The following is a 27,936-nucleotide window of genomic DNA, read 5'->3' as shown; positions in this document are numbered from 1 at the left end:
TAAATTTACATTTTAAACATAAAGCAAATAGACAAATTCTTTTCTCAATTACAAAATAGCTGATGTGATCTTTCAAGACCAATACCTCCATATAAAGTATTAACTCTTTGATAAATAATAAATACATATAAACATGTTTCTGTCCCCACAGATTTAAACAGCATAAAGTATTAGAATTGCTGCTATTCTGTATTGCTGCAATTAAGTTAAGAATCTGTCAAATCTGTTTTCATTCTGTTAAATTCTTTTAAATGATAATCTTTATTTTTATCTGAGAAAAAAAACCAGTAATTGAAATAGTTTAAATTCAACCTTGAATGCAAATTTGAATTCAATAGGTTTGTTTAAATTAGCTGAGGGTTTAATTTCTGACAATTCCTGTGTACTATATACCTTAGTAGGTACATTATTGGAAAACCAAACTTTGAAGAATAATGTACACGATTTGTATTTAAATAGATAGTGTATGTATGTTATGCTATTGAACATGTCTCAGCTTAAATGATTTTGAACTATTTAAAAAAAAAATAGGGTAGGTCTTGAATTAGATCTTATTGGTAATATTTGAACTACATTTTCAATGATCTATTTATTGAACTCTTATAGACATTTTTAATGCTGACAGACTTTTTTCATTTCAGATACTTGACCACTTTTTCTACTATGGCATGCAATAAGACTATTTTAGTTACTTACAGAAATAATTAAGGATATATGATTAACAGAGAGAATTGATTTAATAAAGGTAAGTAAAATATTCTGATTATTGTTCAGTTTTTGTAATGCATTCAAGGTATTCATAAGTCTACAAGTAAGGTTTAAAAATAGACTAATTTATTCTCAGGTACATTATAACCCTGTACTTAATTTAAATCGATCAACAAGATCTTTAACTCATAATTTTATTGGTTTCACTTCATAAATGTGTCTCTTGATGATATATTGGCATAGGACATGTATAATTGTTTTAATTTAGTATTTTAATAATAACTCAGGTGGAGGTGAAATACCTGGTTTAATTAGTTTGCCTTGATTTGTATTCTTTTTTTTATTTTATCAATGCAATACTTGAGGTATAATGTAGAGACAAAAATCAATAAATATATTAAATGGTTAGAAACAATTTTCCTATGTTTATACCCAAATAGCAACAGGCATTGTACAGAATTGTCACCTTTTTGTGTTAGGAACAAAATACCGAATTATCTGTTTACTTTTCATAATGCTTTCATCACAGATAATAATTTTATGTCCTTTTATGAGAAATAAATGAATCTTCCATATAAGGTTTTAAATTGACAATCAACCTGTAAAACCAACTTAACCTATATAAATGTTGAACTTTAAAGTGAATTTAAGACAATTGAATCGACTAATAAAATGCATGCTAACCTATATTAATGATGAACTAGTGCAAAATAAGACCATTTGTTACTGTAAATTCAGAAATTATTGCGTGCAGAAATTATTGCAATTTTGTCATTTTAGACTAAAATGCTGTTTTCATTATTGCGATATTGAGAAAACCCTGTTTATTTCATATGCCAGTTAAAATTATTTGCGATTTTAACCCTGTCGCATTTTTTCGCAATAATTTCTGAATTTACAGTATAATCTATTTTTCATTTTCAGCATTGAGTACTTACTAAATCAAGATGGAAAAAATAATATCAAAGTATGATTATGCCAATGGTAATGATGATACTGAGTCTGCTATTCAAGATGAACTGAATGACCTTGACATAGATGAAATAGGGGAGACAATCAAGATATCAGACATTAAAAACATCATAAATATTTACATCAAGAAGATTTGTGTGGAGGAATATATACAGAAAGTACCCAGAGATTCTCCTGGGTGTTATATGGCCACCACAACTTGTCGGCATCTCTGTGATCTTATAGAGTGAGTTCCTAATTAATTTCTTTTACTTAATTCTTTTGCAACCTTCCAAAAAAAATATTACTTATCTTTAGAAGACTATTGGCCTTAATTTTTTATACCACCGCAAAAATTGAAAATTTTTTGGTCGTATATTGGTATCACGTTGGCATCAGCGTCGTCGGTCTCCTTGTCGTCGTTCGATTACTTTGGGTTTTCGCACTATAACTTTAGTTTAAGTAAATAGAAATCTATGAAATTTAAACACAAGGTTTATGACCACAAAAGAAAGGTTGGAATTGATTTTGGAAGTTTTGGTCCCAACAGTTTAGGAATTAGGGGCCAAAATGGGGCCCAAATAAGCATCTTTATTGGTTTTCGCACCATAACTTTAGTATAAGTAAATAGAAATCTATGAAATTTAAACACAAGGTTTATGACCATAAAAGGAAGGTTTGGATTGATTTTGGGAGTTTTGGTCCCAACAGTTTAGGAATAAGGGGTCCAAAGGGTCCAAAATTAAACTTTGTTTGATTTCATCAAAAATTGAATAATTGGGGTTCTTTAATATGCCGAATCTAACTGTGTATGTAGATTCTTAATTTTTGGTCCTGTTTTCAAATTGGTCTACATTAAGGTCCAAAATTAAACTTAGTTTGACTTTGATTTAAACAAAAATTTAATCCTTGGGGTTCTTTGATATGCTGAAACTAAAAATGTACTCAGATTTTTGATTATTGGCCCAGTTTTCAAGTTTGTCCAAAATTAAACTTTGTTTGATTTCATTAAAAATTGAATAATTGGGGTTCTTTGATATGCCAAATCTAACTGTGTATGTAGATTCTAAATTTTTATACGACCGCAAAAATTTTAATTTTTCGTCGTATATTGCTATCACGTTGGCGTCGTCGTCCTCCTGCGTCGTCGTCTTGCGTCGTCGTCGTCCGAATACTTTTAGTTTTCGCACTCTAACTTTAGTAAAAGTAAATAGAAATCAATGAAATTTTGACACAAGGTTTATGACCACAAAAGGAAGGTTGGGATTGATTTTGGGAGTTTTGGTCCTAACATTTTAGGAATTAGGGGCCAAAAAGGGCCCAAATAAGCATTTTCTTGGTTTTCGCACTATGACTTTAGTTTAAGTGAATAGAAATCTATGAAATTTTGACACAAGGTTTATGACCACAAGAGGAAGGTTGGGATTGATTTTGGGAGTTTTGGTTCCAACAGTTTAGGAATTAGGGGCCAAAAAAGGGCCCAAATAAGCATTATTCTTGGTTTTCGCACAATAACTTTAGTATAAGTAAATAGAAATCAGTGAAATTTAAACACAAGGTTTATGACCACAAAAGGAAGGTTGGGATTGATTTTGGGAGTTGAGGTCCCAACAGTTTAGGAATTAGGGGCCAAAAAGGGCCCAAATAAGCATTATTCTTGGTTTTCGCACCATAACTTAAGTATAAGTAAAAAGAAATCTATGAAATTTAAACACAAGGTTTATGACCATAAAAGGAAGGTTGGGTTTGATTTTGGGAGTTTTGGTCCCAACAGTTTAGGAATAAGGGGCCCAAAGGGTCCACAAATTGAACTTTGTTTGATTTCATCAAAAATTGAATAATTGGGGTTCTTTGATATGCTAAATCTAATGTGTATGTAGATTCTTAATTTTTGGTCACGTTTTCAAATTGGTCTACATTAATGTCCAAAGGGTCCAAAATTAAACCAAATTTGATTTTAACAAAAATTGAATTCTTGGGCTTTTTTGATATGCTGAATCTAAACATGTACTTAGATTTTTGTTTATGGGCCCAGTTTTCAAGTTGGTTCAAATCAGGATCCAAAATTATTATATTAAGTATTGTGCAATAGCAAGAAATTTTCAATTGCACAGTATTCAGCAATAGCAAGAAATCTTCAATTGCACAGTATTGTGCAATAGCAAGAAATTTTCAATTGCTCAGTATTGCGTTAGCAAGAAATCTTCAATTGTACAGTATTGTGCAATAGCAAATATTTTCAATTGCAAAGTATTGCGCAATAGCCAGAAATATCTAATTGCACAATATTGTGCAATAGCAAGAAATTTTCAATTGATTGGAGTTATCTTTCTTTGGCCAGAATAGTAGTTGAGTCAACTTAAATCATTGTTTTATACAATATACAATATATATTCACTTTTACTACCTACTGATAAATTAAAACAATCTTTACCATTCAGTGATAACAAGCACCTTTTGTTACATTTTAATATTTTATGATGTATTTAAATGAGTAGTTATTGTTGCAAACTCCATTAGAAATTGAATTGAGATCAGTTTTGGAAAAAAGGAAAGGGGGACGTGAAAAAAAATGGGGGGGGGGGGTTAAATTTTTCTCATTTCAGATTTCATAAATAAAAAGAAAATTTCTTGAAACATTTTTTTGAGAGGATTAATATTCAACAGCATAGTGAATTGCTCAAAGGCAAAAAAAAAATTTTAAGTTCATTAGACCACATTCATTCTGTGTCAGAAACCTATGCTGTGTCAACTATTTAATCACAATCCAAATTTAGAGCTGTATCCAGCTTGATGTTGTGTCCATACTTGCCCCAACCATTCAGGGTTCAACCTCTGCGGTCGTATAAAGCTGCGCCCTGCGGAGCATCTGGTTGGTCCTGTTTTCAAATTGGTCTACATTAAGGTCGAAAGGGTCCAAAATTAAACTAAGTTTGATTTTAACAAAAATTGAATTCTTGGGCTTCTTTGATATGCTGAATCTAAACATGTACTTAGATTTTTGATTATGGGCCCAGTTTTCAAATTGGTCCAAATCAGGATCCAAAATTATTATATTAAGTACTGTGCAATAGCAAGAAATTTTCAATTGCACAGTATTCAGCAATAGCAAGAAATCTTCAATTGCACAGTATTGTGCAATAGCATGAAATTTTCAATTGCACAGTATTGCACAATAGCAAGAAATCTTCAATTGCACAGTATTGTGCAATAGCAAGTATTTTCAATTGCACAGTATTGCGCAATAGCAAGAAATATCTAATTGCACAATATTGCGCAATTGCAAGAAATTTTCAATTGGAGTTATCTTTTTTTGTCCAGAATAGTAGTTGAATCAACTTAAAGTATTGTTTTATACAATATACAAAGTATATTCACTTTTACTCCCAACTGATAAATTAAAACAATCTTTACCATTCAGTGATAACAATCACTTTTTTACATTTTAATATTTTATGATGTATTTAAATGAGTAGTTATTGTTGCAAACTCCATTAGTAATTTGAATTGAGATCAGTTTTGGAATAAGGGAAAGGGGGATGTGAAAAAAAATTGGGAGGGGGGGGGGGTTCAATTTTTCTCATTTCAGATTTCATAAATAAAAAGAAAATTTCTTCAAACATTTTTTTAAGAGGATTAATGTTCAACAGCATAGTGAATTGCTCAATGTAAAAGATATAACTTTATTTTTTTGATATAACTTTATTTTTTTCTAAAATTTTAACCAACTGCCTAATAAAACAAAAAACCTGAACAAATAAGGAAAAAATAATTAACTTAAAGTATAGTTTTATTGTCTGTTGGGACATAATTGACACATCCATTAATGTTTTTACAGGTGTTAGTGCTCACTACTTCCATTTTTTTTGTTTGAAATTTTTTAATACTTGATCTGATTAATAAATGATAGAATTATTGTCAGGTGAAAACACAAAACAGCTTTGTAACTTAGGAAAGTATATTCATTTCTCTTTAAATTAAATGTTAGAAACAGTTTATTGTAATAAAAGATATTTTGTATTGATGAAACTTCTGACGTCACCTATTGTTTACTATGCATATTGTTTGTAATATTATGCCATATGTATACACTGTACATGTACTTGTTTATACTGATGAGCTGTAAGGCTCAAAGTTAATAAAGAATAAAAATTAAAAAGCACATATTATACACGAATTTATGGGAAACCAAATTTATTTAATTTGTCAATAAATGGAATCTGCTTTTAACTTCCATTTTGAATTAAGTGGGCTCCTATATTTATGTCAACCATCAAAGTCAAATTGGAACTAAATGTTTTTTTGCATTTGATTTTCAATGTAGTTATGTAAAAATATTTGGTAAACTTATATGAAATTGGAGTTAATATCAGAAGTTTTCAATCAAGGAAAAAAAATGCTTTCAAGGCATATTCTTGTATCATACGAGCTCAATCTCACAAAGAAATATTGGAGAGGCAATTTCCTGTAGTAAACTGTTAACAAAATAAAACACTTGGTTATAAAAAATTGTTATATAGGTGATACATTTTATCACATAAACAAGGTCGCATCATTGTTAATACTAGTTTCATGATTTTTCGTTCAAGCTTTACTGTTTCTTATTTTCATCTGGTCTTTCAAAAATTATTTTCATATATATACAAGATTTGTAATCAGCAAGTAATCAAATGAATTTTATCTTACAGTGACTTGACTGTAAGTGTTGCTATCCACCAATTGCAATTCATTCAAAATTTTGACCAAATTGCAATTTGTTTTATTAAACCAAATTGTTCAACTGGTCAGAAATTTGAACCAACTGCTGTAGAAAAACACAGTCAAGTCGTGAAAGTGCAAGGTGATAAAATAAAACATACTTACAATCCTATAAGACTTTAACTCCACTTTATTGATGGTATTACTAAATCAGTCTATCAATCTGTATAGTTATATTATAGCCATTACAATACTAAAGGTGAACTGTTTTATTTTTAATTGCTATAAAAATGTCCAAACTAAGCTTTTATATAGTTTTTCTTTCGAAAAGTATTCTATATTCATAAGAATCACACATTATGTGAATAAAAACATTTCATATTCAGTAAAATATTTGTGAAATTGCAATATGTTTGTAGGAAGGGGAGATAATCTTTTTTGGTTTCAAAAAATCTTTATTCAAAAGAATAGTATTTTAGGTTATCTCCCCAAGTAAACTTATCAATAGCATATTGTTATTTCACACGTATTTTACTGAATATATGATGTATTATTTTAAATGATATATGATTCTTATAAATATAAAATCCTTTTCGAAAGAAAAACTATATAAAAGCTTAGTTTGGACATTTTTATAGCAATTCAAAATAAAACATTTTACCTTTAGTATGGTAATGGCTATAATATAACTATACAGATTGATAGACATATTTAGTAATAACATCACTAAAGTGGAGTTAAAGTCTTATAGGATTGTAAGTATATTTTATTTTATCACCTTGCACTTTCACATTTTGACTGAACAATTTGTTCAATATTCTGACCAGTTGAACAATTTGATTTTACAAAACAAATTGCAATTTGGTCAAAATTTTGAATGAGTTGCAATTGGTGGATAGCAACACTAACAGTCAAGTCACTGTAAAGTAATCTAAAAGTAATCATGATTACACCTGTTTTTTGCAATGTTTGCTGCAACCCAGATTTGGTTTTTATTCTGACACACAGAAGGGTTTTTTTAATTGATGTTGTTTTTTCCTCATACATTTTCTTAATTTTTTTTTTGTGTCAAAAATATGCTTGTGCTGGTGCATCATATAAATTGATGTAGAGAAGAATTTAGAAATGCATATTCTCATGTAAAAAAAAAGTTGTGCACCTGAAAAAATAAAGTTTTTAACATAAGTTCTAAATATTAAGCATTGAAAAGCTATTGCTGATCGAAAACTAGGTCAGTGGATTATTGTTTAAATTTTTCAGACAGCTCAGAAAGTAGAATTTTGCATACCTCAATCTTAATTTTATCCTAAGAAAACTTTATAGAAGCAGAAACAATGGCAGGAGGTTAATAAAGTATTCTGGACACGGATTATTAGAAATTTAGAATGCAAAATGAATATTGTTTTGATATTCTATCTTTCCAAAAAGTGATTGACGGGTTACAAAGTTAAAGAGATATTTTGCAAACTGGTTGAAGGCAGTAAGAATTTCATCAACCTTGAGCTTTAACTTCAAAGGATAATTGGTATTTGGTTGGAGGCAGCTACCACATGAAAACTAATACACAAAACAAAATATGTGTTAAACTAACTTTATCAATAAGTTTTTCTTATAAGCATGGAATTCTGAAATATTCAAAGACAAACATATGCTTATATCAGGTTGAAGGAATATCTACATTTTAATAATAAAGAAAGAAAAAGAAGACACAAAATTTTTGAAGAAAAAGTATTTGAATTATTTGCTGTTATTTGATTTACAGAATAAACATTTATATGGATTTTTTTAGCACTGGTGTAGAGAAAGATAAATTGTCAAAAACAGAATGTCATGAATGTTTGTTTGATCTTTACTTGGCCATCATACGAGCAGGACCTGGAACATCTCATTATGAAGTTCTAGAAAAGATAGGAGAATGCATTGACATGGACAACTATTTAAAGGTTTGTTGTGTTCAAAAAAATGTTGCAGAATGATTTAACTAAAGGGGTCTAGTAGAAAGAATACACCGGTAATTGAAAGAGAAAAATTACTTATTTTAAAAACTAAAGTTCCTACACATAGCTTTAACCAAAAACAATTGTAAATGTTATGTAATTTTTTTATTCAAAAGGAATAGGGATCGCTGATGAACTTTTGATGATGAAAAAAGTTATGAAGTTAGTTAAAGGGAAAATAAGCAAAAGAGCATATATTGCTTATTTTCCCCTATCAGAAATACTTGTTTTGTAATTCCAAACATACATGAACTAGTGTAATATATTATTACATGTAAAAGAAATTTAAGGTGCTGTGATTACTTCAACACCAACTAAGATATTAGGTCTTGTATTTTAGTAGCTTTCTTTTTTACAAATTTGCATAAAACTTTGGCGACTTGTTTATATCTATTGACTTGAGCTTTCTTTCATTTTTTATAAATTTTAGATTTTACTTTTACAAGTTTTGGTGTTTTATACATTACAAAAAGGGGGATTTTCCAGGTTTTTTTTGGACAAAACCTCAAAAACACTTTAACCTATTTGCAATAAACTTGGGTGAATTGTTTATATATATTGACATGAGCTCCCTTTTGATTTTTACACATTTTTAACCGGATTTTTGTGACAAAAATGTCGGTTATTGATTTGGGGATGTACGGCGGGCGGGCGGTCGGTCGGGCGGGCGGTCGGGCGGGAATCAAATGTTGTCCGTGCATTAACTCATGAACCGTTCAACCGAAGCTTTTAAAATTTTAATATGTTGTTACTGACTACTAAGTGAAGGTCAAGTTCAATAATGGTGATTTTGACTTTTACCGGTCAGGAGTTATGGTTCTTGAAAGATTGAAAAATGGAGTTTCCAGTCGTGTCCGTGCATTAACTCATGAAAAGTTCAACCAAAGCTTTTAAAATTTTAATATGTTGTTACTGACAACTAAATGAAGGTCAAGTTCAATAATGGCGAGTTTGACTTCTACCGTTCAGGAGTTATGGTTCTTGAAAGATTGAAAAATGGAGTTTCCAGTCATGTCCGTGCATTAACTCAGGAACCGTTCAACCAAAGCTTTTAAAATTTTAATATGTTGTTACTGACAACTAAATGAAGGTCAAGTTCAATAATGGCGATTTTGATTTTTACCGATCAGGAGTTATGGTTCTTGAAAGATTGAAAAATAGTGTTTCGAGTCGTGTCGGTGCATTTTCTCATGAACCGTTCAACCAAAGCTTTTGAAATTTTTATATGTTGTTACTGATGACAAAATAGAGGTCAAGTTCAATAATGACGATTTTGACTTTTACCGTTCAGGAGTTATGGTTCTTGAAAGATCGTAAAATGGCGTTTCCATTCACGTTGTTGCATTTACTCATGAACCATTCAATCTAAGCTTTTCAAATTTTAATATGTTGATACTGATGACAAAATGGAGGTCAAATTTGATATTGACGATTTTAACTTTCACATTCATCAGTAATGGTTCTTGTGATATTGCCAGGACACAAATAAATGTTAATAAATCCGGTTTGCTGTCGTTGTGACAGCCTCTTGTTTATTTTGTTTCAGACTTTTGAGGATTTATTCATTACAATAAGGGGAATTTTCTAGTTTTCAAGACAATAAATCAAAAATGCTTTGAGCAGTTTTCCAATAACTGTAATCCTTTTAGTGTTTTGAGCTGTTTTCAGTTAACTTTGGTGACTGATTAATATTTATTAAGATAAGCTCCCTGAAGTTTTTCTCATAAATTTCGGATATGACATTGAGAAGTTATTGAACTTTATTCTTAGAAAATTTGACGGGCGTATCATGCTCTCGTGGCGCAGCTGTTTATTTTAATCCATTACATTTCAATAGTGCTGATTATATTTATAACAGAATTTAAAAGGAGAAAAACTTCAACAAATGGCTTCAGCTGTAAAGGAACACAAATACACCAAAGAAAGTATGGAGATGGAGGATTATGCAAGTTTGATGAACTCTTACATGTCCCGTATTCCCTCAACATTTACTGAGTGAGTATAGAAGTGTTGACCAAATAGTTTGATGAACTCTTACATGTCCCGTATTCCCTTAACATTTACTGAGTGAGTATAGAAATGTTGACCAAATAGTTTGATGAACTCTTACATGTCCAGTATTCCCTCAACATTTACTGAGTGAGTATAGAAATGTTGACCAAATAGTTTGATGAACTCTTGAATGTCCCGTATTCCCTTAACATTTACTGAGTGAGTATAGAAGTGTTGACCAAATAGTTTGATGAACTCTTACATGTCCTGTATTCCCTTAACATTTACTGAGTGAGTATAGAAGTGTTGACCAAATAGTTTGATGAACTCTTAAATGTCCCGTATTCCCTTAACATTTACTAAGTGATTATAGAAGTGTTGACCAAATAGTTTGATGAACTCTTACATGTCCTGTATTCCCTTAACATTTACTGAGTGAGTATAGAAGTGTTGACCAAATAGTTTGATGAACTCTTACATGTCCCCTATTCCCTTAACATTTACTGAGTGAGTATAGAAGTGTTGACCAAATAGTTTGATGAACTCTTACATGTCCTGTATTCCCTTAACATTTACTGAGTGAGTATAGAAGTGTTGACCAAATAGTTTGATGAACTCTTAAATGTCCCGTATTCCCTTAACATTTACTAAGTGATTATAGAAGTGTTGACCAAATAGTTTGATGAACTCTTACATGTCCTGTATTCCCTTAACATTTACTGAGTGAGTATAGAAGTGTTGACCAAATAGTTTGATGAACTCTTAAATGTCCCGTATTCCCTTAACATTTACTAAGTGATTATAGAAGTGTTGACCAAATAGTTTGATGAACTCTTACATGTCCTGTATTCCCTTAACATTTACTGAGTGAGTATAGAAGTGTTGACCAAATAGTTTGATGAACTCTTACATGTCCCGTATTCCCTTAACATTTACTGAGTGAGTATAGAAGTGTTGACCAAATAGTTTGATGAACTCTTACATGTTCCGTATTCCCTTAACATTTACTGAGTGATTATAGAAGTGTTGACCAAATAGTTTGATGAACTCTTACATGTGCTGTATTCCCTTAACATTTACTGAGTGAGTATAGAAGTTTTGCCCAAATAGTTTGATGAACTCTTACATGTCCTGTATTCCCTTAACATTTACTGAGTGAGTATAGAAGTTTTGACCAAATAGTTTGATGAACTCTTACATGTCCCATATTCCCTTAACATTTACTGAGTGAGTATAGAAGTGTTGACCAAATAGTTTGATGAACTCTTACATGTCCTGTATTCCCTTAACATTTACTGAGTGAGTATAGAAGTGTTGACCAAATAGTTTGATAAACTCTTACATGTCCTGTATTCCCTTAACATTTACTGAGTGAGTATAGAAGTGTTGACCAAATAGTTTGATAAACTCTTACATGTCCTGTATTCCCTTAACATTTACTGAGTGAGTATAGAAGTTTTGACCAAATAGTTTCAAAGTATGGTATAGTAAAATAAATGCCAATCTAAAGCAGTTTAAGGAACTTTATAATGAGTTTTCCAGACATTTATGAAATCAATACAACAAAAGTCTTTTTGTGTGTATCAAAAAGTTCAATATGTACAATTTTATACATTTATTCATTGAATGTTCACATGTCCTTGTAAAAAGAAGTCTATTTTTTAGCTACATGTATAGGCTGAGAAAAAATGGGCTGTAATAAGTTTGGTTATGTTTGTTTATTTTATTATATATTTATTTTATATATTGTTTCCAGTGATAGAGAAGATATTAGAGACCCAGAGGTATGGACTGTTTTCTTAGATTTATATCTTTTCTACCTCCTCCACACAAAAGATGTTCCAGATGAATTACACGAAGCCCTTAATTACTGTGGTAATACTTTCTGGTACCTGTATGACAGAAACCCATATAAGGTGAGACTTACTTTTTGTACCTGATTGTCCTAATTATGCAAGAAATATTTCCTACTGAATGTTTGGCACAAAAAAATCCTTTTTTCTGGCATGTGTCTGATTATTGGACACCAGAACGGGTAGCTATTAGGTTGTTTAACAGGTTGGGTATAAGTACCTGAATAACAGAAACCTATGTAAGGTAGGAATTTCAAGGTCAGCATAAAGTATTATGCCAGTAAGAAAAAAAATGCTGTGAGACTTATAAAGCAAAATAATTGTTCACCTGTGTTGAAATTTTATGAAAATTTTGAAACTTGACAGATTTGGATTGCTTGGAAATTATGAACTCTACTGAATGATTGACATGTGAAGTTCAAACTATTTATTGATGATGTTTAATGAACATTAATTTGACAATTGTGGGGAGAACAAATCGTAAAAATTTAAGAAAGCTGCAGTTAACGATTATTATTATTAATTTTATCTTTAATGACCTGTTCAGTGGACAGTGGTACAAAATGAGGGGGACATAGTATGCACATAGAGAATGGAACAGTTTATTAAATGATATTAAGGTTAAGAAGTCTATTTTTTGGTTGTTGAACTTTCTCAGTAATATACTGCTTTTTATTTAACTGTAAATGTTTTTTAGGGATTTCCAGACACAAAGGTTCTTGGACAGCACATGCAAAAAATGGCAGCATTTATCCTTTCACCAGAGTTTCCCAGGGGCAGACAACTTGAAGTGGCGACAGATTATGTGGAATATATGGCACAGATAGAGTAAGACAATGACTGATTATCAGTATTTCAGTTTTTGGTTGAGTTTTTTTAACTGCATGGCCAAGATTTTTCGCAAGCAAAAAAGTAATGGTAATAATGCTATACCAATACTCAATGAGCATTGGTATATTTTATACTCGATTTTAAGATCTTACCTAAATAGCAAAAAAATGTTCTTTCTCTATGTACGAGGGGGATAGGACTTTTATGGGGACATCGGGATGGGGTGTTTTAAAGTTCTGGATTTCGGGATTTGCCCTTTCAGGATCCAGGAATTCTTGTTTTGAATTTCGGGATGTCAGGATTCAAATTAATTTAATTTTCGGGACTACTGGATTTCGTGTTATTAAGTTATGAAGACTGGGATTTCGGGATCAGGACCCCTCCAACCACCATCCCCCCTTGTAAGGATCTAGTTTAGTATAGTGAATATGTTTCTCCTCTTACTATGATTCTGCTGTTGTATTCACATGGATTTGATTAGTATAGTGAAGTATACCTTCTCTTTCTAATGATCTATAGTCATATATCAGCACTATAAATGGGGAATGTGAGTGCAGGATCTTCTCACTTAGTACTGAAGACCCATAATGGTGGCCTTCAGTTGTTTTCTGCTCTTAGGTTAGATTGTTGTCTCTTTGATACATTACCCATTTCCATATTCAATTTCATATTGTATATATTTCAGAGGAGACACATTAGTAGAAGTTTGGCCAGACATGATGGCTTTATTCAAAGCTCTTAGCTTGTGTAAGAAGGCCAATGAAATGTCCAAGATGATAAGAGGATTCAGATACCTGTTTGATAAGCTGGATGATAAAGCTATTCAGGTAACTCAAAGCACCATTGGCTTTTATTTTCCTTGTTGGGTCTTTAATATTGCATTAATCTGTGTTTAGAGGGCTGTACTGGAGTCCATGTCATGTATTTGGAAAAGTTTGATATAAATTGAAAATTCCAAGGAATGAAAAAATCATTTTGTCCTTTGAAAAGTGTAAAAAGCCTATGTTCACGTCAAATTGAAGTTTTTAACAACCTTGACTGGCTATACAGCCTTTGCACAGTTAATGTCCATAAAATATGTTAGATTATATAAAAATAAAGGTCAAGCACTGGGACATGTCAGATATAAATGAGCAAATTGGTCAAATGAAAATAATTCTGTTTCTCCTGCTTATGATATATAGACATTTTGAAGGGAAAAAAATGTCATAATATATCTTCTAAAATCAGAAAATATGTGCCTTTGTTATACATACTTCTTCAAGTTGCAACTATTTATATATATCAATTTTTGTATTATAAATATGTCTCCAATAATATTTTTTATCACAATTTTCCATACTTAGCATATCATGATCAGTTTGGTAGGTTTTGTTGAAAGGAATATGGTTCCTTTGATCAATGCATATGATGACACAGGTGCTTAAATATTTGAGCTGTGTGGAATAGAAATCAAATATATACAATTTCAAGTACAAATTAAAACAAATTAGACTTTGGTGAATTTGGGAACATTCAAACACGAAATAAAAGATGAATTTGGGCCTATTTTAAGGGTTTGATAACAATTAAATTTTCAAATAGTTACAGACTTTGCATAGAGAGTCTGTCAATTGTCAATCCGAAATAAGTAAGAAGATACATGTATTGATATTCATTTGTATAAGGTCGTTTTCTATCCATCACAGCTCATTTGTAGCTGTGTCCATCTTTTGATTTTAATTCTACACTTTTAAAAATGCAAAAATATCTAGTTACAATTTTTCCTCAAAAATCACTTTATGTGGTAATTCTGACACAATGCCATCAAATTGTATATTTATTTTATTTTGAATAATGCATTACAGAAGAATCCTAAGATCTTACAGTGCTGGTCAGAAACTGTAACTGAGGTGGTAGAGAAGATAGAGAATTTCAGATTGCTTGATGATGTAGTTCCTAGAATGATTTCTGATATGGATGATAAATATAAGCCAGCCAAGTAAGAACACTTTACACAATACATATATAACCATCATGTTTTGGATACAGTGGATTCATTATTATTCATTGGATACCAATGTTCGTGTATTTCGTGGGTACATGGTAAACCACGAAATTTAATGTTCAACAAATAACAAATTTTCTATCGGATTGTATGCATACTTCAGCAAAACCATGAAATCAAATATCCACGAACTTGTAAACTTTCCTCAATTCCTGAAAACTGATACCCATGAAAATAAATGAATCAACAGTATTCATAGCTTCTAAGGTGTCATAATTGTTTTGTTATGTATACCTAACAGTGGAAGGCCCTTTTGAACCGTTGAAGAAGCAGTAGTAACACTAAAAAACTAGGTAGGATCACAAGTGCTGTGTAAGCGAAAGCAGATCATGTTAGTTGTAGCTTCTTAAAAAGCTTCTATATAAAATAAGAAAATGTGATATGATTGTCAATGAGACAACTATCCATTAGAGAACAAATGATTTAGAATTTAGAAACTAGAGGTTGCTATACAGCCTTCAAAACCTACACTGTGTAGCTGGGGAACCGTAGCTCATAGGTTCATATGTTATTTTTTTACTATTAGGGGACCACAGATCTTTGGTCTACAAATGGTCAAAAAAATAACATAAGGACCTATGAGCTACGGTTCCCGAGTTAGTTCATTCATAATTCATACAATTTAATGAGGAAAATAGAAATTCAAATGTAAATAAATGTATGGAGGTATTTTTTTTAACTTTATTCTTAAGAATTCATAAAAAATAGATTTGATAAACTTGTGTCTTTTGCAGTTACTGTCTGAATATAAAATCTTCTTTTAATTACCGGTATATACAATATTGTGATGTTATCATTACAGAGGAGATGAGAAGTATTGGTTTCCTCTGCTTAAAGCTATGTGGTTAGTTCCTACCAAAGAGTTTCAGTATAGAGTTAAGAACGTATTGGATGATACCAAGTTCAGACGGATGTGGAACTGGAAGGTAAGAATTTCTCAGACAACTGCTTCTGACTTTGAAAAATTGCTTTGTGGATTATTAAAGTAAAATTCAATACTGCTAAAGAGTGGGACGTTTTATAGGTGTTTATAAAATTAAGGAGATGTGTATCATGTGTTATGAAGACAAATATCAATCAAAGTTCATTTGAGGTAGATGTAAACAATTATAGGCAACAGTACAGTTTTAACAATGAGAAAACCTATACTGGCAGTCATCTGTTGATTTAATATTTATTACAATCATGTAATATGTCTAAGTCACAATAAACTTTTTACCCTAAAACAATAAAGACTAGTCAAATCATTGTTTGAAAAATGGAAGTAAAGATGAAATGAAATTTTAAAATTTCTTTAAAATAGTTAATTGAGCTTTCATTTTGTAAAACATCTTTGAAATATTTAATCCATGCCACAGCCACATTTTTTCTCCATATTACTCAATCTCTACTTAAAGGAATGATTATATACAATGTATTTGGTTTGAAACTTGATTATGTATTTAACATTGAGTGACAATGTGTAGGGGATTTTTAGATATGTCTTTATGCTGCTTTCTGATATGAGATATTTATTTAGATTCATAAATTTTTAAATAAGAGCCATTATTAAGCCCCTGTCAGAAATTGCAAAAAAATGATAAAATTCTTCAATGGTATTCACATAGCTTTAGGAAAAATTAGTTTTGAGCCTTTTAATAAACTTTTGAAAAAGCCAGATATATGACAAAATGAGAGACAGAAGATACATAAATGTAAAACTAATTTCAGGAAAATATTCAAGAGGCCAAAGACATGATAGCTAATGCAGAGAAAGTAGACCTCCCACTAGAGGGAGATAGTAAAGAGAGAGATGTTAATGCTGGATGTGGCAATGCTGTCAAAGAAATCATAGAAATGTTCAAGTAAGATGTTAATTCTGAATGTGGCATTGCTGTCAAAGAAATCATAGAAATGTTCAAGTAAGATGTTAATTCTGAATGTGGCAATGCTGTCAAAGAAATCATAGAAATGTTCAAGTAAGATGTTAATTCTGAATGTGGCAATGCTGTCAAAGAAATCATAGAAATGTTCAAGTAAGATGTTAATTCTGAATGTGGCAATGCTGTCAAAGAAATCATAGAAATGTTCAAGTAAGATGTTAATTCTGAATGTGGCATTGCTGTCAAAGAAATCATAGAAATGTTCAAGTAAGATGTTAATTCTGAATGTGGCAATGCTGTCAAAGAAATCATAGAAATGTTCAAGTAAGATGTTAATTCTGAATGTGGCAATGCTGTCAAAGAAATCATAGAAATGTTCAAGTAAGATGTTAATTCTGAATGTGGCAATGCTGTCAAAGAAATCTCATTTCTCATTGTTAAAACTGTACTGTTGCCTATAATTGTTTACATCTACCTCAAATGAACGTGATTGATATTTGTCTTCATAACACATGATACACATCTCCTAAATTTTATAAACACCTATATATATAGATGTTAGAGAATATTATTGGAGTGCAGTCTGTGAAGTGCAAAATTTGATTCCAAACTGCTGGACAGGTTTCAATCTAATATGCACAAATTCTTCAAAAGTTGTGAACCTGCATTTTTATGCCCCACCTACGATAGTAGAGGGGCATTATGTTTTCTGGTCTGTGCGTCCGTTCGTCCGTCCGTTCGTCCGTCCGTCTGTCCGTTCGTTCGTCCGTCTGTTCGTTCGTCCGTCTGTCCCGCTTCAGGTTAAAGTTTTTGGTCAAGGTAGTTTTTGATGAAGTTGAAGTCCAATCAACTTGAAACTTAGTACACATGTTCCTTATGATATGATCTTTCTAATTTTAAAGCCTAATTATATTTTTTATCCAATTTCACGGTCCATTGAACATGGAAAATGATAGTGTGAGTGGGGCATCCGTGTACTTTGGACACATTCTTGTTTTAATCAAAAATTTATATACATATGCTTTATTTAATGCTATAAATTGCTTCATCGTCTGTGTGCATTTGTTTTAGAAGAATATGAGGTGCCGCCATATTAATCGTATATCACTGACTATGAAATGTTATTCACTGTGTAGTAGTCGTTAAAACAAAATTTTATCATGTTAATTGATTTTAAATCTAAATTTTATGAAAAAAAATCCAATCTTAATGGGAGAAATACTACCACTTTTGAGAAAATTTAAAAAAAAAATGTATCATTAGTCTTTTAAAAATAATGTTTGCTTCTCAAGGCCTGCATTGTTCCACTTTACTATTTGGAAAGATAAAAATATATATAATTTTCTTTTCATTTGAAAATCCACCAAACATTTTATCAATAGCTTCAGGTTAGAGTTATTTCCAGTTGTTAAACAAAAAATTTCTGAAACGTTAATTTTATGGTTCAGGTCAATTCAGGTGATAAACTTTCTTTAAAATGACAATTTGAAAGATGGAAAAAAAGGTATACATGCTCCTAGAGAATTGTTTTTACAAAATTATTTTAGGAATTAGAAACCAAATGGTTTTATACCAGATTAATCCTCTCTTTACCAAATTTACTGGTATTTGTTTATACACAGATCATGTTATTATGAATCAAATTTAAAAATATGGTTTTTAAATTAATCATTACTTTTTATGGCTTTTTGTGAAATTTTTTAATTAAATTTGTTCATGTAGAGACTTAACATTATTTCTTAATGTCTGCTGTGTATTGCAGGATTCTGAAAATAGAGCACCTTATAATGCCTGACATTGGACGAATGTCTTTGTCACGCATGGAAAAGAGGTCAATTCTCCAGAATTATATGGTCGAGCAATACTTTGGAGATATGGATTTTCAGGTAAAGTTTGTTAACTGCTCATCTGTAACTACTTTATAAAGGATTTTGTTATATTCGTTGATAAATAAATATGAATTGATTTAACCAGAGAAGGAACCTGTAATAAAATTTAATATTGCAATCACTGCGACCATAAATATCTTTCCCCTTTGAACTTTCCCTATATGTTAGTTCAAACTAAAAGTTGAAGACAACATAACAAAAGTTTGTGGTTTATGAAAACATTGTTGGTTTTGGGGTTTTTGAATTTGTGTTGTTATGATTAACATATTCAGGAACAATCAAAATAATTGTTTTCATTTCGTACTATCTTAAAGGCACCATGAATGAAACAAAATTCATAAGCCTTACAGACTTACAGTAGTAGGGAAGCATATTGTTGTCGTTTCTGGGATTCTGATAATCAGTCCATCCTTTTGATCTGTTTCAGTTTTTTTTTAAATGACTTGATAAAGTTGTAATCAACGAAGTTGAGGTCACACATTAAATTGAAATTAATTACATATGCTGATTTTTATCGAGCCTGCGACTTTTGTTGCACAAAGCTAGACATAGCGGTCCTGCAATCCTTGATCGTAGACGTCCACAAGTATTTACTCTGTGGTTAAAGTTTTTGAAATTTTAATAACTTTCTTAAAATAACTTGGATTTCTACCAAACTTGGACAGAAGCTTGTTTATGATCATAAGATAGTATCCAGAAGTAAATTTAAAAAAAACACTTTTTTTATCAGTATTTTACTCATAAAAGGACTTAGTTTTTCTTCCGGTTAACATAACATTTACTCTGTGGTTAGAGTATTAAAAATTTTAATAACTTTCTTAAACTATCCTGGATTTGTACCGATCTTGGACAGAAGCTTGTTTATGATCGCTAGTATCTAGAAGGAACCTTTTTAAAAATTTATTTCCTGTTTTTCAGTGTATAACTTATAAATGCACTTAGTTTTTCTTCCAGTTAACAATACATACAGTCTGTTTTTAAAACATTTATTAGATTCATAAACCATCCTGGATTTTTACCAAACTTGGACAAAAGCTTAGTACCTAGAGGGAAATTTTTAATATTTTTTTTCCCCATTTTTGTTGAGCCTGCAACTGTTTTACAAGCTTAACTTTTTTCATACATTTCAAACATTTTATTCTGTAAATCTATTAAGTGCATTCCCTGATCACACTGAAAACATAAACAACAGCAAAAGTAGGCAATAGTTATCAAAAGTACCAGGATTATAATTTTATACGCCAGACGCGCGTTTCGTCTACATAAGACTCATCAGTGACGCTCAGATCAAAATAGTTAAAAAGCCAAACAAATACAAAGTTGAAGAGCAAGATACTGGGTTCTGTTGAACTCTTACAATTTTTTCATGTGAACTTTATTTTAGATGTAAGGCAAACAGTGTCCAGTGAACACATATTCTTGTTTGATTATCAACCTTCTTAAACTTTGATATATTTTACAGAAATGTACAGATGTTCTTCCAGAGTTAGCAAGACGCTTTGAACCTTTGATAACAGATGAAGACTATCCATGGCTAGATAATTGGGTTCGCAGTAATGGGGTTGACTTATTTAACTATTTAATAGAATCTTACAAGTAAGTTGTTTTGTTATGAATTTATCACTTGTAAAAAGTCCAATATATGTGTAAAGACTCAAAAAGCGTTTAGTTTTTTTTAAATATTTTTATCAACTCTAGTTATTTGATTTATATAGAAATAATAAACTTGCACTGCTTGTTTATTATTATATTCTAATTGAATATCTCTAGTTGATATTAAGCGATATCTTATTCTCATATGTTATGAAACTTACAAATGTTGTTATCAACTTTAAGAATTATGGTTGGTAATCCAAACCTAAAATATTACTGAGAATGGATAATTTGATGAAAGATCAATAGATAATTAAAGAAAAAACTTAGCAAAAAAAAACAATTGCTTGACATAACAAATCATAAATAATTATAAACCAGAGTCAGAACATCCAAAAATGTCTTGCCAGCTTTGATGGTCATGATGGAATTTTATGTTGAAAGTCTACTTCAGGTATGTAAAATGAGTTCAAAGTCAGATGAACCTTGGTGGACATAAACACCTTACAACTCATTCTATACACATTATAAAGTTGACTGTATGCTTTAAGTATTAGAGAAATATACTTGCTAATGTCCAATTCATTTGAACTTTGGTGGATATTCGTGTCTCTTATGCAGTCGTTCCAAATCCTGTTTTTATATTATTATGTTAAATAAAACACCTTATAACACCCCATCTAGAATATAAAGCTATTGCATAAGAGCTAGCCATTGCTTTGAAACAAAATATATGTGTCTCCTTGATAAATGTCTACAATACATAATAGATTATGATTATGTTTTAAATTTTTTTAATGCCTATGGAATATGATTAAGATTGCTGTTTAAAAGTTAACAGGCTGCTCTCAGCTATACTATTACTAATTATAGATATTAGGTTTAACATATTGCCTTCAACAAACAGTAAAACCCCTACAACAGACTTTATTAAGTGAATTTTACATTTCTTTTGTTGTAACTTTTAGATAAAGATTTAATATTTGTGATTTAGGCTCACAAAAAGCATCTGACAATCAATTAGATCCCTGAAATTTGTTTTATTTACTTCTCAAAATATACCACTGTTATACTCTTTTGATTTTGGTTGAAACAATTTCAAAATTATAAACAGGCAACTTTTAATTAAATCATTGGTGACAAAGATTGTTGGCTGTAGATTCTGATTGGTATTTTCAGATCCTCAGAAGATATACCAGATGAAATAAACCAGATAATGATTAGAATTCTTGATTTCTGTATGGAGGATGGGAGAGAACTGGTCAATTTAGAGGATGGGTCAGATACCGTTTGGGGAATGTTAATTCGTAATTCACCTTCATTAGTGGGAAAGGTATGAGGTAGATAATTTAAGTTCAAAGTGAATAATAAGTTTGATAAATATTGATAACAATAAATAAGCTTTATTTAGACTAAAATAAGTATACAAAAAACAAGGACATAACATAACATAATATCACAAACTAGTCAAAACATTTACTAAATTTTATCATTGGTATAAGGACATCATTCTGAAATATAGCTCAGCATGCAGACTCCTTATACGTTCAGGTATTTCACATCCAATATTTTATGGAAATATTCTTTAAAAAGCACAAAAATGTCAGTATTCACCTCAGAAGCTAACAAAACCTTTAAATAGACTTATTAAGAAGGGTTATAGTTATGATACTGTTGTCAGGTCAGTAAAGATTGCATATTTTGGCGCTAATATTGATTCACTTATAGGGTCTTTGCATCGGAACTAAACACATTTATTAATAATAAACCAGTTGACACGGGTTATGTTCTTCTCATATATGTTATGATGGTATGATACTAAACTCCTCACTGGGAGGATTGTGCCTGATATTCATATGATGAAATCATAATTTTTCAATCAGTTTAATTGAAGTCTGGAGCTGAAATGTCAGTTAACTGCTAGTAGTCTGATGTTATTTATGTATTATTGTCATTTTGTTTATTTTCTTTGGTTACATCTTCTGACATCAGACTCGGACTTCTCTTGAACTGAATTTTAATGTGTGTATTGTTATGCGTTTACTTTTCTGCATTGGCTAGAGGTATGGGGGAGGGTTGAGATCTCACAAACATGTTTAACCCAGCCGCATTTTTGCGCCTGTCCCAAGTCAGGAGCCTCTGGCCTTTGTTAGTCTTGTATTATTTTAACTTTTAGTTTCTTGTGTACAATTTGGAGTTTAGTGTGGCGTTCATTATCACTGAACTAGTATATATTTGTTTAGGGGCCAGCTGAAGGACGCCTCCGGGTGCGGGAATTTCTTGTTGCATTGAAGACCTGTTGGTGACCTTCTGCTGTTGTCTGCTCTATGGTCAGGTTGTTGTCTCTTTGGCACATTCCCCATTTCCATTCTCAATTTTATAAGGTCTATTTAGCTTTTAACATACATGATGTTATGGTATTTGTTTTCTCCTCTTAAAAGTTATCAATATCATGCAGTTCTTACATATTCATAGCTATATTGTCACCTACTGTCAACAACTGGGATGTTTTAGTGTAAAAATTAGATCATCAAGCATTTATGTAAACATACTAAATACTGTGTCATGTATTCTCACATTCACATTACTTGTCAATTTTCTGTTTTCCAAATACTTACCGGTATATATATATATTCCTACACATAATAACCATGAATGAAATGTTCGTCACATTTTTCTTGTGAATTGCATATTGAAGCTTTTTCATAAATTTTATTTTGCTTTGTGACAATTTTGTCCCCCTTCCAATAATTTTTTTTTTAGCAGTGCTTTTTATTGATCAATTGAATAATAAATTTTGTTTAGACATACTATTATCGTTTGTTTTTAGCATTGCAATGGTGGTACTGGTAAAGTTGTGATACCTGTTTTAAAGAAATTGCTTAAATATCGTCATTCAGATGAGGAATTCTTGCGAGAAGCATGCACAAATTCAATGCAAATAGCTGGTCATATATGTCCTGAAATATGTGCTGATTTTTTTGGACCATTGTTGGATTGGTATATTGAAGAACCTTTAATGGATTTGATGAGTAAGCTAATTTCACTCCAAATAGTTCACTTTATTTAAAGGCTTTGATGTACACCTGTACATATGACCATTTGAAAAAAGTCACCTGCATATCTGTACCGTTCAACTGTTTGCATAGATTGTTTTTCTTGTCTGCCATATTCAGTAATTTTTTATATCTGATATTTAATTAAACAAAACCAAACATAGTGGAATTCAGTAGCAAATAGTTTTCATTGAAACCCTACAGAAAACACTTTAAGGAACTGATAGCTTCATTGAGTACCATGCTATTTTAACATAACATCTGGCATTGCAGCAATTTAGTCAATATTATGTTTAGATACATCAGAAGAGAACTACAGGCTGCTATAAGTCTCTAAATTTATATATCAATAGTTAAAACACAAATTTAGTATAAAGGATGCATAGTGATCTTATATTGGAAGAAAAAGTTTGGCATTTTAAATTCTTTCATGCTACATAATAATGGAAAGCAACATCCCTTGCCTTATGCTATATATACAAGATGTTTTTTTTTCTTTTCAGGTTTTTTTTATAGAGTTGTTGAACTTAATCCTGATGCCTTGAAAAGCAGAATGGATAAATTCCTTGATACCTGTAAAAATGACAAAGACACATGGTCTCTTCAGATCCAAGTATTTTATGCTTTGTCAAATAAATATCCAGAGGTATGTTAGAAGCATCGTTAGAAATGCTTTCACTTAAAATACAGACATTTACATGTAGGAAGTAAATTGCAAATTGTTAATGAAATGAATTTTTTTTTTTGGTTTAAATATTTGAAATGAATTAAAGTATTTCAAAACTCATGTGTTTTGAATATATAATAAATATATATATGCAGTGTCTAAAATGTCCAAGGACAGAAGACAAAATCCTTTACGAGAAGATGATGAAAAAGGTTAATTTGAAGTTTAAATACTGATGATTCTTAGACGAAATATGCATCTGGCATACAAAATGTCAATCCTGGTATCTATAATAAGTTTATTTAGCCAGTTGTATATTTAACACTAATAAATTTCACCTTAAAAATGTATTCCAGTGATTTAAGAGCATAGGTCACTATTCCATGTTTACACTGTTTTTGAGTGTACTTTTAAGTACTAAACTTAACAAAAAAAGTGGTTTCTGATGACTTTATATTTTATTTGTCAGAAATTGATTTATAATAACAATTATATATTATAATAGTGTTTATCTTCTGTCTTGGTTCTATTTGCTGAAAGGTGGTAGAAATACCATATCATGTTATCTTTAGGATCGTCTTTGTAATTTATTAATTTTTTGGTTTTCACAATAGATGATAACTCAGAAAGTGGCAGACACGTTGATGAACTATCATTATAGTGATAGCAATAGCAGAATACAAGTCCTAATGATTATGGAGAAAGCCACTAAAGTCAACCCAAGCATTTTTGAAAAACATATGGACAAGTTGATTGGAGACAAATCAGTTGCACCAATGGAACAGCATTTTGTGAATAATACAATCGTGAATGTGTCCAAGGAAATTAAGGTTGGTAATTTGTCATTTGATCCTAAAAACATTCAAGATAAAAAAAAACGTCAACTTGCATTTATAGTATCTCTGCTCTGTTAACAAAATTTGATAAATCATACAAAAGTAAGGAGATTTTATTTAAGGGCCAGCTATAGCCCACCTCTTGGTGTGGAATTTTATTGCTGCATTGAATACCCATTGGTGGCCTTTGACTGTTATCTCCTCCTTGGGTCCGGTTGTTGTCTCTTTGACATATTCCCAATATCAATTTTATTGGTATGATTGCAAATGAGACAATTATCTACCAGAGATAAAATGGTATGGATATGTAAGCAATAAAAAGCCACTGTACAGCTGCTGCCTTCAACAATAAGAAATAACCATACCATAGTCAGCTATAAAAGGCCCCAACATGAAAATGTGAAACAATTCAAATGAGAAAACTAACTTCCTAATTAAAAACAAAACAATTATGGTAGACAAGAAACAACTACAACCACAACTAAAGTCTCCTGACTTGAAACTGGCACATAAAGAATGTGCAGGGTCAAACATATTGTGAGCCCTCAACCCTCCCCTAACCTGGAATAGTGGTGTTACAGCCCAACATAAGAACAAACTATAAAAATCAGTGACAATTGGCTTTAATGGCTTGAAAGATTTGTATGAGGCACAAAAACTACTAACAAAAAACAATAGACATAAAACAATGAAAAAAGAGTAATCAAAGTTACTGAAAGCTAGTGCAAAGCCAATTATAATTTTGGAAAAGATAAAATGCCTGATTTTAAGGATAAGCTTTAAAGTGAGTTCATGGACTCCTCTTTTGGAAAATGTAAATGAAAATACATTATCCATGAAAATACAAATTTTCCCTATTCGTCAAAAAATCGTGTCTGCACTGATATTTGGCACAGCTGTAATGCTGAAGTCTTGGTCTTTTAAGTACATTAATGATTTTATCAATTGATCAGTTTGATAAGATGCTTCAAACTTTTTTTATCTTGTCACAGAGACAAGTGTGCATATCTTACAGTCAAGTAACAGATTAAGGATTACATTTTAATATTGTTTTGCTATGTAATCCTATAAATTTCTATCAGTAGATCCATTTATAAATAACTAGAGATTGCAATGTAAAATGTGTTTTACAGAAATTCAAAGATCCTGTATTCAACTATCTTATGAGTGTGTTGAAGGTAGCTACAGATGTTACTCAGGTCTCAGTAACATTGATAGGACTACGGGATCTGTGTGTGGTCTATGGACCAGATATGTTCGGTCCACATATGGACTATCTTACACAAAGAAAACAGAATGAGCAAAGTACAACTATTCAACAACAGATAGTGGCATTGATTGATCAAATAGAAGGCAGAAGGTAAGCTTAAGCTAGAAAAATGAATGACAAAAATTTTATGCAAGTTGTAAGAGGATAGCCTGGTACAACAACAGCCTTATTGGCTCCATTTATGTCTTATATAAAGTTGATTGAATTTAAAATTAGACACATTAGATTTGGATAAATGACAACACAGAAAAGGCAATTTGTGAAAATGGATAGGGATGCTGCCTCAAATTTCTGCATTTTTTTTTGCTGCCGAGAACAAATAAAAAATTAAGCACACGAAAAAACCAGCTATACATTGTTTACATTTACACCTTTTATGGTTACATTTTTTTAGATACTTTCACGTGCATATTCTTGCTATTGATATTTCAATGTATAATTTACAACTTCAGTTTGGAAACAGTAGCCCAAGATGTGAAGGAAACTCAGGAGGATGTGGACCAATTAGATGAAAGAGTGACCAATACAGAGGGGGCTGTAGTAGGGCTGACCACTCGAGTTGATGAACATGATGAAAACATTGAAGAATTAGGGGAGGGGCTTGATACTGTCACTCAGAGGGTAGACTTTGCTGAGAAAGATATCGAGGAGACTAAAATTAAAGTGGAAGAAGTTGACATGAAGGTATTTATATGTATCTTGAAATTAGGTTTTAAACTAATAGTATTTGGATATTTTAAAAAGAACATGAATATTTTGAAAAAAACACCTATATAAGATTTTTTATAGCAATATTATGGGAAGACAAAAATACTGAATCATTGCCTTCATAACTTTACAAATATCATTTAAAAATTTAGATATTAATGGCAGTTGTTTAAATTCATCTTTTTAGACAATGACCAATGCGCCACGATGGTCAAGAGATTTGACAAAGATAATGAATCCACAAACAGAACATGATTGGAGATTACTGGCCCAACGTCTTGGTTACGGTAACGATGACATCAGAGCATGGGCATCACAACATGATCCTTGTATGGCTGTTCTCAGTGAATGGTATGCTACACACAAAACAAGGGAGGCAAACTATGCTGTCTTAACAGCACTACAGGAAATGAACAGAATGGATGGTGCTGCTATTGTGGAGAATGCTATGAAAGCTGTTGGTAAGAGAAGTTATTCATACTAGTTTCACAATATAGGGTACTGCCTTAATAGAATAAGTTGTAAAGGCAGGAGATCTGTTAGTTCATTTTTTCATTGAATAATAAAAAAGGGCACCTACTTTGATTCAACTGTATCTCAAATAGTGTCGGGCAGCCAAACAAAGTTCTGCGTTAAAAATCATTTTTTTTTTTTTTCAGTTGATGTTGTAGAAGATGAAGAAGTAGAGTACACCTCCCCTCCTGCTGTGTTCCTTAGTTACCAGTGGGGTCATCAGGAGGAGGTCAAACTAATCCGTAACCACCTACAAATGGCAGGATATGAATGTTGGATGGACATTGGTCAGATGGGAGGAGGAGATAAATTATTTGAGAAAATTGACAACGGCATCAGAGGAGCAAAAGTCATCATTTGTTGTGTGTCAGAAAAATATGCCAAGTCTCCAAATTGTAATAGAGAGGTAATTTATAGACAGGTGTTAATCATTTGTTCATATAATTATTTAATTATCGCATAAGA

General features: G+C 31.2%; 1 protein-coding gene across 3 annotated transcripts in view; it reads left to right on the top strand.

The window, feature by feature from the left end:
- Nucleotides 1-594: 594 nt before the first annotated feature.
- LOC143073258 (uncharacterized) overlaps nucleotides 595-27,936 on the top strand; it is a 30,937-nt gene continuing 3,595 nt past the window's right edge. The window contains exons 1-20 of one of the 3 annotated variants that reach the window (XM_076248668.1): nucleotides 595-745; nucleotides 1,633-1,906; nucleotides 8,147-8,300; nucleotides 10,213-10,349; nucleotides 12,103-12,262; nucleotides 12,897-13,027; nucleotides 13,716-13,857; nucleotides 14,878-15,011; nucleotides 15,880-16,003; nucleotides 16,788-16,921; nucleotides 18,702-18,825; nucleotides 20,291-20,424; nucleotides 21,601-21,754; nucleotides 23,252-23,453; nucleotides 23,981-24,123; nucleotides 24,759-24,974; nucleotides 26,114-26,340; nucleotides 26,703-26,934; nucleotides 27,146-27,419; nucleotides 27,618-27,877. In XM_076248668.1, the coding sequence (XP_076104783.1) occupies nucleotides 1,656-1,906; nucleotides 8,147-8,300; nucleotides 10,213-10,349; nucleotides 12,103-12,262; nucleotides 12,897-13,027; nucleotides 13,716-13,857; nucleotides 14,878-15,011; nucleotides 15,880-16,003; nucleotides 16,788-16,921; nucleotides 18,702-18,825; nucleotides 20,291-20,424; nucleotides 21,601-21,754; nucleotides 23,252-23,453; nucleotides 23,981-24,123; nucleotides 24,759-24,974; nucleotides 26,114-26,340; nucleotides 26,703-26,934; nucleotides 27,146-27,419; nucleotides 27,618-27,877 (3,333 nt within the window). In that variant the 5' untranslated portion in view covers nucleotides 595-745; nucleotides 1,633-1,655. Of the gene's footprint in view, nucleotides 746-1,632; nucleotides 1,907-8,146; nucleotides 8,301-10,212; nucleotides 10,350-10,478; nucleotides 10,494-11,783; nucleotides 11,790-12,102; nucleotides 12,263-12,896; nucleotides 13,028-13,715; nucleotides 13,858-14,877; nucleotides 15,012-15,879; nucleotides 16,004-16,787; nucleotides 16,922-18,701; nucleotides 18,826-20,290; nucleotides 20,425-21,600; nucleotides 21,755-23,251; nucleotides 23,454-23,980; nucleotides 24,124-24,758; nucleotides 24,975-26,113; nucleotides 26,341-26,702; nucleotides 26,935-27,145; nucleotides 27,420-27,617; nucleotides 27,878-27,936 lie in introns of those variants that run through there. The other 2 variants (XM_076248669.1, XM_076248670.1) reach the window with 2 other exon arrangements.

Source organism: Mytilus galloprovincialis, chromosome 4 (assembly GCF_965363235.1).
Source record: "Mytilus galloprovincialis chromosome 4, xbMytGall1.hap1.1, whole genome shotgun sequence".
Classification (NCBI taxonomy): Eukaryota; Metazoa; Mollusca; class Bivalvia; order Mytilida; family Mytilidae; genus Mytilus; species Mytilus galloprovincialis.
The sequence above is the reverse complement of the archived record's forward strand: the minus strand, read 5'-3'. Positions and strand labels throughout refer to the sequence as shown.